The sequence below is a fragment of the Phragmites australis genome, chromosome 3, assembly GCF_958298935.1.
Source record: "Phragmites australis chromosome 3, lpPhrAust1.1, whole genome shotgun sequence".
NCBI classification, from domain to species: Eukaryota; Viridiplantae; Streptophyta; class Magnoliopsida; order Poales; family Poaceae; genus Phragmites; species Phragmites australis.
The window spans coordinates 8,161,856-8,179,309 of NC_084923.1; the positions used below are offsets into that span (position 1 = coordinate 8,161,856).

Here is a 17,454-nt window from a genome sequence, read left to right on the forward strand (position 1 = left end):
CGGCCGAATCTCTAAAAAGGGGTCTCTCGGGATCCCTGCGACAGGAGTTCATCCTCCGACAGCTGGCGCGCCAGGTAGGGGGGAGTATCCCTGGATTGTTTGTTTCACTTTTTTCCGCAGGAAAAGATGGCCGGTGGACACCGTCTCCAGCGTTCCGGCTCCACTTCCAATGACGGAGCGCTGCCCAACGTCAGAAGGAGCCCAGTCGCTGCTGCGTTCCATCAGCAGCCGCTATCCACGTGCGCGGTTTTTCCCGCTTCAGGGAATCAAGGCGCTGGGCCCAGCAGGGCCGCCGCCGCCGCTGCTGATGCACTTTCCGACCCCCAGCAACAGGTCGGGACCCCGGCCGCCAGGTCCGCCTCTGGACCACGTCGGGTGCCATCCCGGCGCAGGCTCGCTTTCAGCGAGGCCGGCCCGGGGAGCGCGCTGCTGGCAGCGCATGCTCTCCTCAGGCACCCGCCCGTTCAAGCCACGCCGAATACTCCGGAAAGCCGGTGGATACAAGATGTCGTCGCTTTGGTTGGCACTGCTCGCCGCCAGGTGCAGGCTGGAAGTCCTCGCACCCTTTCCCAGCGTGGTGCCGCCAGAGCCGGTTCCTCAACGGGCAACGCCCGCACGGGCCGAGGGGCCTCCAGGCGGAGTGCCGCCCCCTGGCCGTGTCCGAAGCCCGGGACCTCCGCTTGCGCCTTGACGAGCGGAGGGGCCACGAGGACGCCCGAGTTACTCTCGAGCGCCAGCGGGAGGCCCGGTAGGGGGTCGGGGCAGAGGACCAGGCTTCCTCTCTCCCAGCCCAAGGCCACCGGGAATCCCCGGCTCACTGCCATTCGCCACCGAGGACCCCCGCTCGCGCTGCGGGGTACGGCACCGGCTGCCGTGCCTTCACCGCCGAGCTCCGTCGAGTCAGGTGGCCTTCCAAGTTCCGCCCCGAGCTGCCGGAGAAGTACGACGGGTCCATCCACCCCGTCGAGTTCCTCCAGATCTACACAACGGCCGTCCAAGCGGCCGGAGGCAGCGAAAAGGTGATGGTAAACTACTTTCATGTTGCCCTGAGGGGCTCCGCCCGCTCTTGGCTTATGAACTTACCCCCAGGGTCTATCGGCTCTTGGGATGACCTGTGCCATCAGTTCGTGGCCAACTTTCAGGGCACGTTTACGCGCCCCGGTTTGGAGTGCGACCTTCATGCCGTCCAACAGCAGGAGGGGGAAACGCTACGGCGCTTTATACAGCGCTTCAGCCAGGTTCGCAACACCATTCCTCGAGTGGCCCCCCATGCTGTTATTGTTGCTTTCCGGCAGGGCGTCCGCGATGAGTGGATGCTCGAAAAGCTAGGTACGCACGAGATCGAGACCCCTGCGGAACTCTTCGCACTGGCCGATAAGTGCGCCAAGGCTGTGGAGGCCAGGGCGTGGCATGCTCCTCGCCCCACCTCCGACCAGCCAAGTTCTTCCCGCTCCGACAAGCGGGAAAAGAAGAAGAGGAGGAAGCATGAGGCCGCTCCCATTGAGCCAGCCCAGGTCCCTGCTCACAAAGTGCCGCAAGAACCCGACCGCCGGCAAGAGCGTCGGCCGGGCGTCGACCGACGTCCCTCCAGGGCCCCTGCTAGGGCTCCTCCTCGGGCCTCCGTGCCCACGAGGGCCCCGGCACCAGCTAGGGCACCAGCTCCAGCAAGAGCCCCGGCCCCCGGCCGAGCTCCTGCTCCAGCGAGGGCCCCCGCTCCCGCGGGGCCCGAGCCAGGTAAATGGTGTCCCATACACCAGACCAGATGGCACGACCTCACGGAGTGTCGTACGGTCAAGGGACTCGTGGAGCAGCGCCAGAGGGAGCGCGATGAGTCCCGTGGAGGAGGCGATACTGAAGTCGCCCCCGACAACGCCGAGCTCGGCTTCCAGGAGCCCGAGCACACCGTCGCCTTCATCAACGGGGGCGCGTACACGCCTTCCTCGCGCCGTGGCATCAAGATCATGCGACGCGAGGTGTGCTCGGCAACCCCGAGCGAGGAGGCCACAAGACCCCTGAGGTGGTCGGATGCTCCGATCACGTTCAGCATGGCTGATCACCCCGCCAGTACTGCAGCCGTGGGACGGCTACCTCTGGTAGTGTCTCCCACTATCTGCAATGTTAAGGTCGGCAGAGTGCTGATCGACGGTGGTGCCGGCCTCAACCTCCTTTCCAAAGAGGCGTTTGAGAAGCTGCAGGTGTCCTCCCGACGCCTAAAGCCGTCGCTCCCCTTCTGTGGAGTGACCCCTGGGCACTCCCTGCCCCTCGGGCAGGTTGAGTTGCCTGTCACGTTCGGGAGCCGGGACAACTTCCGCACGGAATGCATCCTCTTCGATGTCGCGGAACTCCCTCTCCCCTACAACGCCATCCTCGGGCGTCCGGCGCTTGCAGAGTTTATGATGGCCGTACATTATGCATACCTTACGGTTAAGATGCCCGGCCCCGCAGGCTCTATCTCTGTGATCGCCGACTCCGGCGGCGCTGTCTCCTGCGCTGAACAATCATACATGGCTCTGGTCTCAGCACAGGCCGAGGTCGATGGCTCTACAGGGGGCCCGGGACCCTCTTCATCCAAACCCCGACTCGCCGCCGACACCTCTGTTCCAACGAAGGAGGTCGTGGTGGGCGAAGACGCTACCCAGGTTGTCCGTATCGGCAGCGACCTGAGCAGCAAATAGGAAAGCGCGCTCGTCGCCTTCCTCCGGGCCAGCATAGACATGTTTGCCTGGCAACCGTCCGACATGCCCGGGATCCCTAGGGAGGTGATCGAGCATCACTTGGCCGTGCGTCCGGACGCCTGCCCGGTGAAGCAGAAGGTCCGGCGGCAGGCGCCAGAGCGCCAGGAGTTTATCCGCGAGTAGGTCAGCAGGCTCATCGACGCCGGATTCATCCGAGAAGTCCTCCACCCCGACTGGCTAGCAAACCCAGTCATCGTTCCGAAGGCCAACGGCAAGCTTCGCATGTGCGTGGACTACACCGACCTTAACAAGGCTTGCCCTAAAGATCCTTTCCCCTTACCTCGCATTGATCAAATTATAGATTCAACTGCGGGATGTGATCTTTTATGCTTCCTAGATGCAAACTCTGGGTATCACCAGATTCGCATGGCCATAGGGGACGAGGAAAAAACTGCTTTTACCACCCTGGTGGGGACTTATTGCTACATGTCAATGCCTTTCGGCCTGCGCAACGCTGGATCCTCTTTCCAGCGTGCTATTCGCATTACCCTTGACTCGCAGGTTGGTCGCAACGTCGAAGCTTACATCGACGATCTCGTAGTCAAAACCCGAGACCGCGCCACCTTGCTCGAGGACCTTGCCGAGATTTTCAACAGTCTCCGCACTACCCGCCTCAAGCTCAACCCGGAGAAGTGCGTCTTCGGGGTGCCGGCGGGCAAGCTCCTTGGTTTCTTGGTTTCTGGCCGAGGAATCGAGGTCAATCCAGAGAAGATCCGGGCCATCGAGCAGATGCGACCCCCGGCTCGACTCAAGGAGGTCCAGCGTCTCGCCGGCTGCATGGCAGCCCTCGGGCGCTTCATCTCCAAGCTCGGGGAGCGGGGGCTCCCCCTCTTCAAGCTTCTGAAGAAAACCGGTCGTTTCGACTGGACTCCGGAGGCCGAGCAGGCCTTCCGCAACCTAAAGAAGTACCTCACTTCGCCACCCGTGCTAGTGGCTCCCTCTCAAGGTGAGCCCCTACTGCTCTACGTTTCGGCCACACCTCGGGTCGTGAGCATAGTGCTGGTGGTGGAGCGCGACGAGTGTTCAGGACCAGGCGCTGGGTCCCAGTTCCCAGAGGTCCCTGACCACTCACCTGTCCTCGCGGCTCCCCCTGGGCAAGGGGCGAGCCCGAGCACACTGCTCCTCCCAGTCAGGGAGTCGAGCCCGAGTGCCCGGCCAGCCCCGACCGTGCCGCCAAGCCTGGGGGCTGCGGCAGGCCCCCGGGTGGAGCCGCCGTCCGGGCTCGCCGGGTGCAGCGACCGGTGTACTTCGTCAGTGAAGTCCTCCGGGAAGCCAAGACAAGATATCCCCAGGCGCAGAAGCTGCTCTATGCCGTGCTCGTCGCTTCCCGGAAGCTGCGCCACTACTTCCAGGCGCACAAGGTTTCGGTGGTTACCACTTATCCACTGGGACCCATTCTCCGGAACCGGGAGGGCACCGGGCGCGTTGTCAAATGGGCGGTCGAGCTGGCGGAGTTCGACCTACACTTCGTCTGTCGCCAGGCAATCAAAAGCCAGGCACTCTCCGACTTCTTGGCAGAATGGATGCCCGTCCCCTGCGTCGTCCCAGAAGAGATCTCTGCCTATCCCGGGCGCGACGCGCCCAGGTACTGGGTCATGCACTTCGACGGTTCCCTCTCGCTTAAAGGCGCAGGGGCCGGAGTGGTTCTCACCTCCCCAACAGGTGAAGAGCTCCGGTACGTCGTACAGTTGCAGTTCCGCGCATCCAAGAACATGGCCGAGTATGAAGGTCTCATCGCCGGCCTCCGGGTTGCGGTGGGGCTCGGGATTCGTCACCTCCTGGTCAAGGGGGACTCCCAACTGGTCGTCAACCAGGTATCCAAGGAGTACCAGTGCACGGATCCTCAAATAGCGGCATACGTGGCTGCGGTCAGGAAGCTCGAAAGACGCTTCGATGGCCTCGAGTTGCAGTACATCCCTCGCCGCGACAACGCTCGGGCCGACGAGCTCTCTCGCCTGGCCTCCTCACGTGCGCGCGTCCCTGTCGGAGTCTTTGAAGAAAGACTCGCACGGCCTTCCGTCCTGCCTGCCGAATAGGATGAAGGGGAAACCTCGAACTCAATTCAGGGGACCCCGGCGGTGCCCTCACTGGGAAGCCCCGTCAGGGCGCCGCCGTCCGGCGAGTGCGCTGTGCTCGCCGAATGTTCTCAAGATGCCTCGTGGATGTCTGACATCCGAGGGTACTTGAAAGAAAAGTTCCTACCCGGGGATGAGGCGTTTGCCGAAAGGGTTGCTCGGCAGTCCAAACGCTATGCCATGGTAGATGGGGATCTCTACCGGCGTAGCGCAGGAGGTGTCCTCCTGAAATGCATCTCTCGGGCAGAAGGCGGCGATCTTCTCGCTGAGGTCCACGAGGGCGAGTGCGGTGGCCATTCATCATTCCGCACGCTGGTCGGGAAGGCCTTCCGGCAAGGTTTCTACTGGCCTACAGCTCTCCAGGACGCTTCCGAGCTGGTTCAGCGCTGCAGGGCATGCCAGTTCCATGCAAAGCAGATTCACCAGCCAGCTCAGGCTCTCCATACCATTCCCCTGTCATGGCCTTTCGCGGTCTGGGGTTTGGACATTCTGGGTCCATTCCCCCGAGCAGTCGTGGGCTATGCATACCTATATGTCACTATCGACAAATTCACCAAGTGGCCGGAGGCGGTCCCAGTCGTCAAGGTGACCAAAAACACGGCGCTCCAGTTTATCCGCGGCATCACCAGCCGCTTCGGCGTCCCGAACCGAATCATCACCGACAACGGCACCCAGTTCACTAGTGCCTTGTTCGGGGACTATTGCGAAGATCTCGGCATCAAGCTTTGCTTCGCTTCCGTCGCTCATCCTCGGAGTAACGGGCAGGTCGAGCGCGCCAACGCGGAGATACTGAAGGGCCTCAAAACCCGGACCTATAACATGCTCGCTAAGCACGGGAAGGGATGGGTAGACGAGCTGCCAGCCGTGCTGTGGGAACAATCGGACTACGCCAAGCCGCGCCACCGGGGAGACTCCTTTCTTCCTCGTCTATGGCGCCGAAGCAGTCCTCCCCTCCGAGCTCACTCTGGGCTCCCCTCGAGTACATGCATACTCTGAGGGTGAGCAGGAGCGGCAAAGACGCGACGACGTGGATTACCTGGAAGAGCGCCGGCGGCGTGCCGCTGTCCGGGCGGCTCGGTACCAGCAGAGTCTACGGCGTTATCATCTGCGCCATGTCCGGGCCCGGTCTCTCGAGGTGGGGGACCTAGTTCTCTGACGCGTCCAGTCGCGCGAAGGAATGAATAAGCTGTCCCCTGTGTGGGAAGGTCCCTTCACCGTGATCGCGGTCCCCCGGGCAGGTTCTTTCAGGTTGGCGACAGAGGAAGGACAGCCACTCCCAAATCCGTGGAACATCGAGCATCTCCGACGCTTCTACCCATAGATGGTCGTGCTCGCGGCTCAGGTCAGCAAGGCCGGGGGCTTCTCCCCGCCCGAGCAATCTGAAGGCTTCGCCCCGTGGGGTAAGTCGCTGTCGCCCAACCTTGTAAATATTGCACATTCAGTATTTCAATAAGCAATCGCTATGTCAAAATTATTTTTCTGGATTCCCTATGTTTAATCTGTCTGGTGAGGTGCTCGGTTGTGCGAGAAAAAGTTCGCTCTCTCATTTTTCCCCGTTGATAAAAGAATCCCAATCGGTATACATCCGAGCAGTCGCCGCTGACTTACGTCCGACATGGTAGGCTGTGGTATTCGGTGTCGTGGCAGGCTCCCGGGCATTAACCGAGTTTCGGGGTGCTCTGGGTAATCCCATCACTCGAGCTGCTCGAGTAGGCCGGAGCTCAGGCCCCCGGAGCGGGCTGTCGGTGCTCGGTCTGGTCTGTCATACCCGGGCGCCACCGAACCGTAGGACCTCTAGGTTACGCCTTTGCCTGCTCTTGTCCGCCGGTTCGGGTATTCGAGAGGTCTCGGGTCGAAAACGAGAGCAGTCTATAGCAAGTACCGCACTGACAGAGCGCACCAGACAAAGAAATCATATTTTTTCTCTTAAGTCACAGGCTGGCGATCACGAGCAGCTCAGCCGCGAGGGCTTCAATGCCCCGGTTTCTGGTCGGCCCCAAGGGTCCTCGGGTGGTCCTACCACTTAGGCATGGGTGGTCGAGATCACCCGACCCTAGGAGCCTCGTACGCCTTCCGGGCGCTCGGGCGCCCCGTTGAAAGAATTAAGTTCCCGGGCACCCGAGCTCGGAAGCACATCCCTCCTGGATCGGTGGGCCAGAGGGCTGACAGCTGTCCGGTGAGTGGTTATATTCAGACAAGTCTGCTTTCAGTAAATTTATGTTCTCGAGTCATTCTCGGGGGCTCTCGCGCCTTAATCTGTTCGGTGAGGTGGTTTCCTTGCCCGGGCGGCCTCTCCCTCAGCCTCGACCACTCCCTCCCGCGCTGGCTCCAGCGGGAAGTTAGGGTCCCTGCTTCGGTAGCAGGCCAGGACATGCTCGGCCACTGCATGCGCCAAGCCACGTCCCTCTCGGGCGGCGAGTTCCTGGACCGCCCAAGGCAGGGCCTCGAGGCGCTCGCAGACCTGCTGCAGCCCCAACACTTGTCGTGCGGGGCCGTCGCCCTTTTCGCCTTCAACGAGCCGTCCGAGGCCACCCTTCTCTACGGCCCGCCGCATCCGCCGGAGTATGTCTTCCAGCATATGCTCGAGGTTGACCCGCGAGACAAAGGCGGTCTCGAGCTTCTCCTTGGCGGCCCGCAGCTGTGCCTCGAGTCCCTGGTTCCCGACCGAACCAGAAGAACCGCCAGCTGCGGCGGGGGCGGCAGCCTACTTCGTCTTGGCCACCATCTCGGACAAGGCGCGTTCACGGGCGGCCAGTTCCGCCTCGTGCTTTGCATTCTCCTCCGCCCTGGTAGCCGCAGTGGCCACCGCAGCAGCAGCCTCGCCTTCTCGACGACTCAACTCGTCTTCTCAGCGCCTCATCTCGCCCTCCCGCCGGGCCAGCACGTCCTCCTGCTGAGTCACCGAATCCTCCCGAACATCGAGCTCCGATGCTAATAGCTCGTTGTTTACCTCCTGCAAGGAAACGTCCTCCTCCCAACGGCGAATCTCTTCCCTGGTCTTCCGAAGGTCGTCTTCCCTGCGCTGGAGGTCGGTGCCCGTCTTCTCGGCCACGCCCTCCCGGCGGGCCAGCTCGGCTTGCCGCTCCTCCGCCGCCTGCTCCCGGGATGCGACTGCCACCTCCCTCTCCTGCGCCTGCCCCATCCTGGCAAGGGCCTCGGCAGCTTGCTGCCTCGACGCCTCAGCCAAGCGGGCGGCGTCTTCTCGTTCCCGCGCGGCTTCTGCCCGCGCGGTCTTCAAAGTTTCTCGTTCCCGCGTGGCTTCCGCGCGGATGTCTTCTAGGAGCTTCTGCTCCCGCGCGGCCTCCGCGCGGGCCTCCTCCTGGGCGCCCGCCAGCCGCGCCTTCTCCGATGCCAGGCGGGCGCGCTCGGCCTCGAGCTCCCCCTCCTTGGCGTTCACCGCTGCGCCCAGCCGCCCAACCGCTACTTGGACGCCTTCAATGGCGGCCAGGAAAGGATCGGCGGGCTGGCCGGGCACCGGTGGGGCCCAGGCTTCTCCGCAGAGTGCCTCCAGGGGGGCCGAGCTCTCCGCAGAGTCTTGCACCGCCATCCGCCCCGGGCTCTGCCTGCCCGGGGTAGGCTCCGCCGGCGCCGAAGACTCGGGCGGCGGCCGCATTCCCGCATCGGCCGCCCTGTCCACCGTTATCCGCCCCGGGCTCTCTGCGCCTGGGGTAGGTTCCGCCGGTGTCCTCCTCTCGGCCGCCGCCTCCGCTTCTCTCCCAGTGGCCGCCACGTCAATTGGCGCCTCCGCCGTTCCTGTGCCGGCCTCTGTCGGCGCGGCCGGCGGGCTCGGCTCTGGCCTTGGCACCCGCGCTTTCCCCGGCGCAGTGGCACCCGCGGTCGGACTACGGGAGACAGATGAAAAATGTCAAAAGCTTAGTTCGAGCCAGAAATGCCCAGGAGAAAGCAAGAAAGGAGGCTCACCGATACTGCCACTTGGCCGCTGGGAGCCTAATGTCCGGGTCCGGTGCCGTCGGTCCAAACTCCTCCCGCCGCCTCTTTCGCTGGGGGTTCGGCGTTGCCGCTGCGCGGGCCTCGGGTGCCGCCGCGCGGGGCTCCGGATCAGCCGCGCGAATCTCTGGAGCCGGCGCAGCCCCCATCCGCACCAGTCGCGGCGCCAGCACCGGGAACGCCGCCGCCGCCGTCGGCGACGGCGGAGAGTCCGGTACTAGAATTAGGGCCCTGGGACGCTTTCCCCGGTCTCCCGACGCCACCTCCTCTACGACTTCAGTGGCGCCCTCCTCTCTGGCACGGCGGCTGCCGCCTGCGGCGACCCCTTCGCCAGCCTGCGCCGAACTGCCAGTGACCTCCTCGCCAAGTAGTTCCTCCAGCCCGGGGAGTTCGGAGGCCTCAGGACTCCGGCTTCTTGGCCGGTCCACGGGCCCCTGGGCGTCGAACTCCGGCAGCTGCCTCATGATGGCCACCCGGTTGGGGTTGGCACAGAGTGCCATCTCCGGTCACGGGAGTTCCGCCCGGCCCATGTCCTCCGTTCCGGTGATTACCCTTGTCATCCCCCGCAGTTCCGCCGGCCCCAGATCCCAGCTCGCGCCAATCTGGGTCCTGGTGATGTCCTCTGGCCCGGTGTAAAACCAGCTCGGCCGGGCCCGTTCTCGTAGAGGCGCCAACCGACGGCGCAGAAAATCCGCCACCACCATGACGGAGGTCAGCCCGGACTCACGTAGCTCCAAGATGCGCTCCAGCACCTGCTTCAGCCTCGTGTCTTCTGGCGGCGGCGCCTCCCACGTCGATCGTCGAGGTTCCGCCGCCTTCTCTGGCAATTCGAGGTGCTCGTGGGGATCGATGTCGACGAAGAACCAGTCCCGTCGCCATTCCTCCCACTTGCTGCGCAGCACCTGGGGAATGTAATGGTCCCCCAGGCCTTCCCGGAGCCGAAGGTTGCAGCACCCCGCGACGTCCGCCGTGGAGTGCCCCCTCTTCTTCCCCACCGGCCGAAGGACGAAGAAATGGCGAAGCAACGTCGCCGACGGCATCACCCCCACGAACATTTCGCAGAGATGCGCGAAGACCGTCAACGCCATGACGGAATTGGGGCTTAGGTGCACCATTTGAATGCCGTACGTCTCCAGCACTTGCAGGAAGAAGGCGGAGAATGGCGGCACCAACCCCGCCGCCACAAAGGAAGTGAAGAGGACGGTCCGCCCTGGGACGGTTGTCGCTGGCGTCAGAGTCGCCGGCCTCACCACCACAGCACCTTCCTGACCCTCCGGTACCAGCAGCTTCCTAATCTTGTCCGCCGCCTCCTCGTTCCTCAGACGAGACTCCGGCAAGATGCTGTCCGAAGTCTTGTCCCGGCGTCCTCCTCCAACCCTCGTCATCTCGACAGGATGGAGGGTGTTTTTGGTGGTGAAGAGAGAGAGAAGGGAGAACGCTCCGGTCGCCTGGGAGTTTCCTGAGGGCTTCGGAGCACAAAGAAGGCAAGAGCACAAGTGCGAGAGAGCGTAAAGAGGGGAACGGACCGATCCATTCCCCCTTTTATATCTCAAAGTCCAAAAACTGCCACCCAAACGGTTCGCTCGGCGAAGCGTCGCCTCGATCGACGCCACCGCCAGGCGAATCTCCTGCCGATCGCGCGATGTCAGCAGTTGCCAGGCGTATTTTCCTCGATCTGCGCAGCGACCGCGCGTGCCGCCCGTATGGTCATCATACCCTTCGGAAGTTGTGTGGACACGCGTCCACTCATTTTCCCGTTGGGGCGTACTTGAGGTCTAGGTCCGCAAGGGCCACCTCTCGAAAGCTTGCCACATGGCGTCCGCGCCAGCCTCGGCCTCGGTCGCGACGAAGGGCCCATTCGCAGTCTTCGTCCCGTCGGCTACCAACGGGCCCGGGGGCTACTGTCGGTGTATTCAGAACCAGGGGTCCCTAAGTCCCGAGACCAGGCCGGCCATCCACCACATGTCACCACCCTGCAAGGTAAGAAGAAGCTAAGTACCGGGAGAAGGTGCTCGGGGCCGCCGCCTCTGGTTCCCGAGCACCCTAGTTCCCCGATGATCCGCAGAGCCCAAATACCGGGAAGGAAGTGCTCGGGAGAGAGTGCTCGGGGCTGCACGTGGCAGCCCCCGAGGACTCGGTTCCCCGAAGGTCCCACCGAAGTACTCGGGAGAGAGTGCTCGGGGCTGCACGTGGCAGCCCCCGAGGACTCGGTGCCCCGAAGGTCCCACCGAAGTACTCGGAAGAGAGTGCTCGGGGCTGCACGTGGCAGCCCCCGAGGACTCGGTGCCCTGAAGGTCCCACCGAAGTACTCGGGAGAGAGTGCTCGGGGCTGCACGTGGCAGCCCCCGAGGACTCGGTTACCCGAAGGTCCCACCGAAGTACTCGGGAGAGAGTGCTCGGGGCTGCACGTGGCAGCCCCCGAGGACTCGGTGCCCCGAAGGTCCCACCGAAGTACTCGGGAGAGAGTGCTCGGGGCTGCACGTGGCAGCCCCCGAGGACTCGGTTCCCCGAAGGTCCCACCGAAGTACTCGGGAGAGAGTGCTCGGGGCTGCACGTAGCAGCCCCCGAGGACTCGGTTCCCCGAAGGTCCCACCAAATGCTCGGGAGAGAGTGCTCGGGGCTGCACGTGGCAGCCCCCGAGGACTCGGTGCCCCGAAGGTCCCACCGAAGTACTCGGGAGAGAGTGCTCGGGGCTGCACGTGGCAGCCCCCGAGGACTCAGTTCCCCGAAGGTCCCACCAAATGCTCGGGAGAGAGTGCTCGGGGCTGCACGTGGCAGCCCCCGAGGACTCGGTTCCCCGAAGATCCTCCCAAAGTACTCGGGAGAGAGTGCTCGGGGCTGCACGTGGCAGCCCCCGAGGACTCGGTTCCCCTAAGGTTCGCGCAAGATCACTCGACGACCCGAAGGGTCCCGTCGTCAGGGTGTCATCCGGTCAAAGGCCCAATGCCGCATTTAATAGGCACGCGCGGCCTGACATCCTGACATCCTGACATTCTCAGCTGCCCACGCCCCAGTGTCAGACCCTGCCATGCACTGGCAGGGGGGCGTGGGTCCATTAAATGCACGGGTCCCATCCCGTTTCACCCGGGTGCCTCGGGATAACGTTGCCAGAATCGACGCGCTCCGCCAGCCACCCTGCCCTAGTAGAAAGACAAGACAGGGTGGGCGCACCGGACACCTCTGAGGCTGCCCGGTGGGCCCCCTTTATGGCGCCCGGAGGCTTCCACAGTGGCGAGTGGTCGGATGCGCGCCGCATTTCTCCACCGCCCCTGTCACTTCGCCAAGACGAAATGATGACGTCTTTCTCCGTGGCACCTTGGCATTCGCATCCCCTCTTTCCCATTCAGGATATGTCGAGGTCGGCGCGCCTATAAAAGGAAAGAATGAAGAGCACGTAAAGGGCGGTTGGTGAAGAAGAGGACGCAGACGCTCAAACCTGCTCAAGCCAAGCTAGAACACGAGAGCCTCAAGCTCTCAGTAGGTCTCTCTCTCTTGTAATCAGATACATCCTTGAAGAATTCCCTTGAAGGGCAGATATAACACTCACACAGGAGTAGGGTGTTACGCCTCCGTGCGGCCCGAACCTGTCTAAACCCCAGTGCACCGATTTTTCTCCCGTCAGGGCGATCATCTCCCACCAGCCATTGCATTTGTTTCCGTTCCCGCTTATTTCCCAACAAGCTTATCCAGGATCATCCCCCCGGCCGAATCTCTAAAAAGGGGTCTCTCGGGATCCCTGCGACAGGAGTTCATCCTCCGACAGGCGCTCCTCCCCAACTAGCAACACCGGCCGCTTCCCGGGGTTCCCGCAGACTTGCTGCCCCCTGCGAACCTGTTGCTATGTCGTCATAGTTACAAACAACGACCCTCCTCTCATATTTATGAGGAGGCCTGGAGACAAGAGTCCTACTAGAATTCCACTAGAGTCCTACTAGGATTCCACCATGTATCGCTAATACAACTCTAAGTCCGATACGTAACCAACTCCGTACAATTATTCGACACATATCTAATACTCTCAATGCTGCAGACTGCACTACACTTGCTCAAGATGCAACGAGCCGGCTAGGGATAGAACAGCATAGATGTTTACATCCATCCATATTATTCGCATCAGGGCCGGTGACATGGAAAGAGCGGAGAGGAACAAACCACAGTACTGCCAATCTGCAACAGAACAAACCGACAATGCTTTTCCATAAACGACAAAACGATGCAGAAAGGACGGCCATACCTAAGGCAAAAGCAAATCCGTTACAGCCATTATTCAGAGTACATCGAGGACGCTCCAAAACGGACTATCAAAGACCTTGTCGACGCGAAGAAACCGAATTCGGAATGGAAATCGAAATGCAACTGACACCACGGTGGATGCGTGCAGCAGACGTTGTGCGGAGACTGTCGCGTGATTAGTTTCCCTTCCACAGGAGGGTGGTCTCGGCGATCATGCCGGTGACGACGTAGGGGTCCATGTTGGAGGCCGGCCTGCGGTCCTCGAAGTAGCCCTTGCCCTCCTTCTCCGTGTCACGGCCCACGCGGATGGACGCGCCGCGGTTCGCCACGCCCTGCACGAGAATCAACCACAAGAGCAAACGCAGCGGCCGGAGAGTGAGCACTGAGCATAAAAATCGCGGAGACGCCGGACGTGCCACGCGCGCAAATTAAGAATGGCTTACCCATTTGAAGGTGTTGATGTCGGCGGTCTCGTGGCGGCCGGTGAGGCGGCGCTCGTTGCCATCGCCGTAGGCGGCGATGTGCTCCTGGTGCCTCTTCCCGAGCTTCTCGATCGCCTTCTTGATCACCTCGTAGCCCCCAGGCTCCCTCATCGACTTGGTACTGTAGTTGGTGTGAGCACCAGCACCATTCCAGTCACCCTGGAAACAACAAGCGGTGAACCATTCAGTAATCACTATTAGACTCTTTTAATTTTCTTGCATGCTTATGTCAGAATCTGAAACAGTCAGAAAAAACTAATCACCTTGATCGGCTTGGGGTCGAGGGAGAGCACAACTCCGGCCATCTCAGTGATCCTCTGCAACCGATCAACAAAAAAGCACAGTTGATTGCAACGTACCAAACGAAAGTTACGGAGGAATCAAGACGCAAGTGCATCATTATAGGATGGGCGCTCTAGATTCTTATTCCAAACTGATCGGGACTGTGAAACGGACCTCAAGAATGTAGCGGGCAACCCATATCTGGTCAGCAGCATCGATCCCAACGGACGGGCCAACTTGGAACTCCCACTGTTGACACGGAATCCGGTTCAGAATCAGCACGCATCAATCATACATTCATGTGCCATACTGATATGTAAGAACAACGGCTGCAAGTTGCAAGATCGTACCTGGCCAGGCATGACTTCCCCGTTGATGCCACTGATGTTGATCCCGGCGTAGAGGCAGGCCTTGTAGTGGGCGTCAACGACGTCGCGCCCAAAGGCCTTATCGGCGCCGGCAGCACAGTAGTATGGTCCCTGAAAAAAATGCACAGAAGAGTTCAAGAACCTGCTGTTTTGGATTGAATAAGTCGTCAAAAGCTCAACCAAAAAAATTAGTATGCTTGTAAAGTTTCACTATGTCAACTAGTTCCAAGATTAATAAAAAAAACGATCTTATATCCAGAGCTTACATCACGTAGCTTGTTTTGTATAACTTCCAACGTATAAAAGTTAAAGAATCATAGTGAGATTTTGAGGAGCAGTTTTCTTGCCTGAGGACCAGGGTAGCCACCAACAGGCCAGCCAAGGGGCCAGCTCACATCCTTCTGAAGGAGAGTGTACTCCTGCTCAATACCGTACCTGTTTAAATTTAGAGATATGTCCTGATGAGAAACCCGATGAGATAGAAAAGTAGATACAAAGGTGGAAACTTTTTTCCAAATTTGTGGTCCTTCGTAACTTTTCTGTTAGCCTTTTATTGTTCATATTTGCTAAACTGAACTATGATGTATTCATATCAACCAAAATGATCTGAATTGTTGTGCTACAATAACATACAATTTACTTCATTGGGTATAACATCTTTTCCCGTTCTTTCTTTGCGAACAATCTTTTGTCAGATTTAATTAGTACTGTTACTTTTTCAACTGATACCGGTAAAAAAATAGAAAAATTTTACGGTGGTCTCGAAAGAACTTGAGCCATCTATTTTTTAGATCGGATGGTCTAGATTAGTTAGAATATTAACCATTATTTAGAGGTAATATGAGTAGTATACGAAAGGAATATATATAGTATAAGAGTATTTTTGAAAAAAAAGAAATAGCATAGTAGTTACATGGTGCAAATTGATAGGTTTAATGTTTAGATTGGCCTGAATGCTGATTATTTGGTTGAACGATTATTTAGGGATTATGGGTAAAAAGATTGCAGTACCCTTCAATGGTATGGTAGGTAAATATTAATACTATTGTCGTAATTATAGAAATTTTCAATCACGTAAACGATCAGATTAAATTTATACTACATCATGCCTATAGGTAATATAGACCACTGTAAAAGAGCTCAAAAAATATTGATCTATATTTTTAGATTCTAAAATGCTAATTGAATCATTGTAGCAAAACAGTCAAAATTCGATCAATATACGTACCATGGCACCTCAGCTGCGACATCAGGGTGGCTGAAGATCTTGGCAGCATTGTACCTCTTGTTCGTGGGGATTGGCACTCCTTGTGGCGTGTAGCAGTCGCACATCACCTACAGAGAGTAGTATGAACTATGAAATAAGAAACATAGCAAACCGGCCACATATCATACTTGTCAAAAGACAAGATACTTTTACTCAGTTCATTTTTCTTTCTTTTAAAAAATACAAGGTTAAGTAACCAAGCATAATTATTTTATGATAAAAAAGATACAACTCATAGAATTCTCTCAGAAGGATCTTTTCATCCCTTCTTTCCTTCCTTCCTCCCTTTTGTTTTACTTTTGGGCCGTGTTTCATGAGTTCCAAGTGAAATGTAAATCGAGAGGGGAGGCAAAGTCTTACAAGGATGTTGTCGCCCTTCCTGAACGGGTCCTTGAAAATGGCTTGAGGGCTTCAGAACAAAGACAAGACGGCATAAGCAACAATGAACTAAGCGCTCTTCAAGCAAAACCGCAAGAGGAGGCAAGGAGATTGGGATCATACTAGAGGATGACTTCGCTGTCCTCTCCAGGAGCCTGTCCGGTGCTGGAGCCGTCGTAGTTCCACTTGGGCAGCTGGCTCGCATCGGTGACGGGGCCTTTCACCGTCTGCTCCAAGAACAGCATGGTGATAAATATCATACTAATATAGTTCAATTACAGAGAGCTGATATAGGTCATGATTCAGAAAGAAATGGAAAAAACTACACACTCTTGCTTTGCTCCTGAGGTCTATGCCGGATCCTCCAACCCTGCACAGAAGATATGATTTTAAATAGATGTCAAATTGGACTGAAAAATTATAGCGAACGTAGTAGAATTCAGGACATGCTGCGTTGGTAACTACGAAAACGGTTAATTTTTTTCAGGTTACGAGAGATTACAGGCACCGAATGCAACTTGCAAAGATAGTAACTTTGACTGCGAACACGATCTTGAAAAATTGCAAACCAGTGGCAGAGCGAGAACAGAGGGAGGCCAACCAGATGTACTCGACGATGATCTTGTCGGTGCAGTCGCTGAGGTTGAGGTTAACGAGATCGGTGAGGCTGGCCATAGCTCACAAGCAAAAGCAAGAACGCAGGAGATGTTAGCAGACAAGAAAAAGAAGTGGTGAGATGTGTAGCACAAGGGGCAAAGGATGAGTCGAAAGCCGGGAGACGCGAGGGGTATTTATACAGCGGAGTTGGCTGTGGTGGGAGGATGGATTCCTTGGCAAATTGCGGGTGGATGGAGGGACTACGGAAGCAGGGCGGGTATCATTTAGAGATAATAAGATGTGATTTCGTCCACTCGGTGTTCCTTTTCAATTTGCTTCCAATAGCTCGACCTATCCAGGAAAAATTGTCGGCTTTCAGTTCCCTGAATAATCTATATCAGCAGTTTAAAAAGATGCTGCCTATAATTTATCTTTTATATTTTTTAGACCTCTTGTGCAAGTCATCATCTCAACTTGGGAGACTTTGTAGCTTTTTTCAGGGAACACAGATAACAGGTGTAACCAGGCCGTAGTGATAATTTGATCGAGCGGCTTCAGCGATTTCAGAGTCCACAGAATTTAGCCGTGGTAACTTAAGTTCGATGGAAGCATAGTAATGATTTTTTTTAGACCATATGTCCTGCGACCGAAAGAACACAATGCAAGGCGCAGTTTGTCAATGGTCAGTACATGTATATAAGTTTAGTATTTCTTGTGCCGATTCATCTTCCTATTGTTGCCCTTGTTCTGAGCTGGAAGAAGCTAAAAGCAGCAGGCACAGTTGGATGGTCACTTAGCCTGAACCCGAACTGACGATGAATGATGAAGAAAACTTACATTTTGCGGTCTTAAGAATCTAGTGTAAGCTGTCCTATAAAGATGGAGTTGTTTTTCCATTAGTAAGTTAGTTTTTACAAAAATCACATGTAAATGCGTCTTCCACTCAAACAAAAAAGGAACCCTGCTTTTACTGTTATTTCTATGACAAGAATCTATCCAAAAGGATGGACCAGATAAAACGGTTTATTGTCACTGTTTTATTGTCTGCTTGTATCAACACAGGAGGTATATCATGTATCCATCAGGAAT

The 17,454-nt window shown here is 57.8% G+C and overlaps 1 protein-coding gene across 1 annotated transcript; it reads right to left on the reverse strand.

Annotated features, from left to right (window-relative positions):
- Positions 1 to 12,926: 12,926 nt before the first annotated feature.
- On the reverse strand, positions 12,927 to 16,643 carry LOC133911935 (glutamine synthetase root isozyme 5). The gene is made up of 11 exons (XM_062354430.1): positions 16,370 to 16,643; positions 16,099 to 16,138; positions 15,892 to 15,995; positions 15,751 to 15,799; positions 15,352 to 15,458; positions 14,471 to 14,558; positions 14,106 to 14,234; positions 13,930 to 14,004; positions 13,737 to 13,790; positions 13,435 to 13,632; positions 12,927 to 13,323 (listed from the first exon to the last, which is right to left on the reverse strand). Exons 1-11 carry the CDS (start codon positions 16,441 to 16,443, stop codon positions 13,168 to 13,170), a joined length of 1,074 nt encoding a protein of 357 aa, XP_062210414.1. The 5' UTR covers positions 16,444 to 16,643; the 3' UTR covers positions 12,927 to 13,167.
- Positions 16,644 to 17,454: the final 811 nt, after the last annotated feature.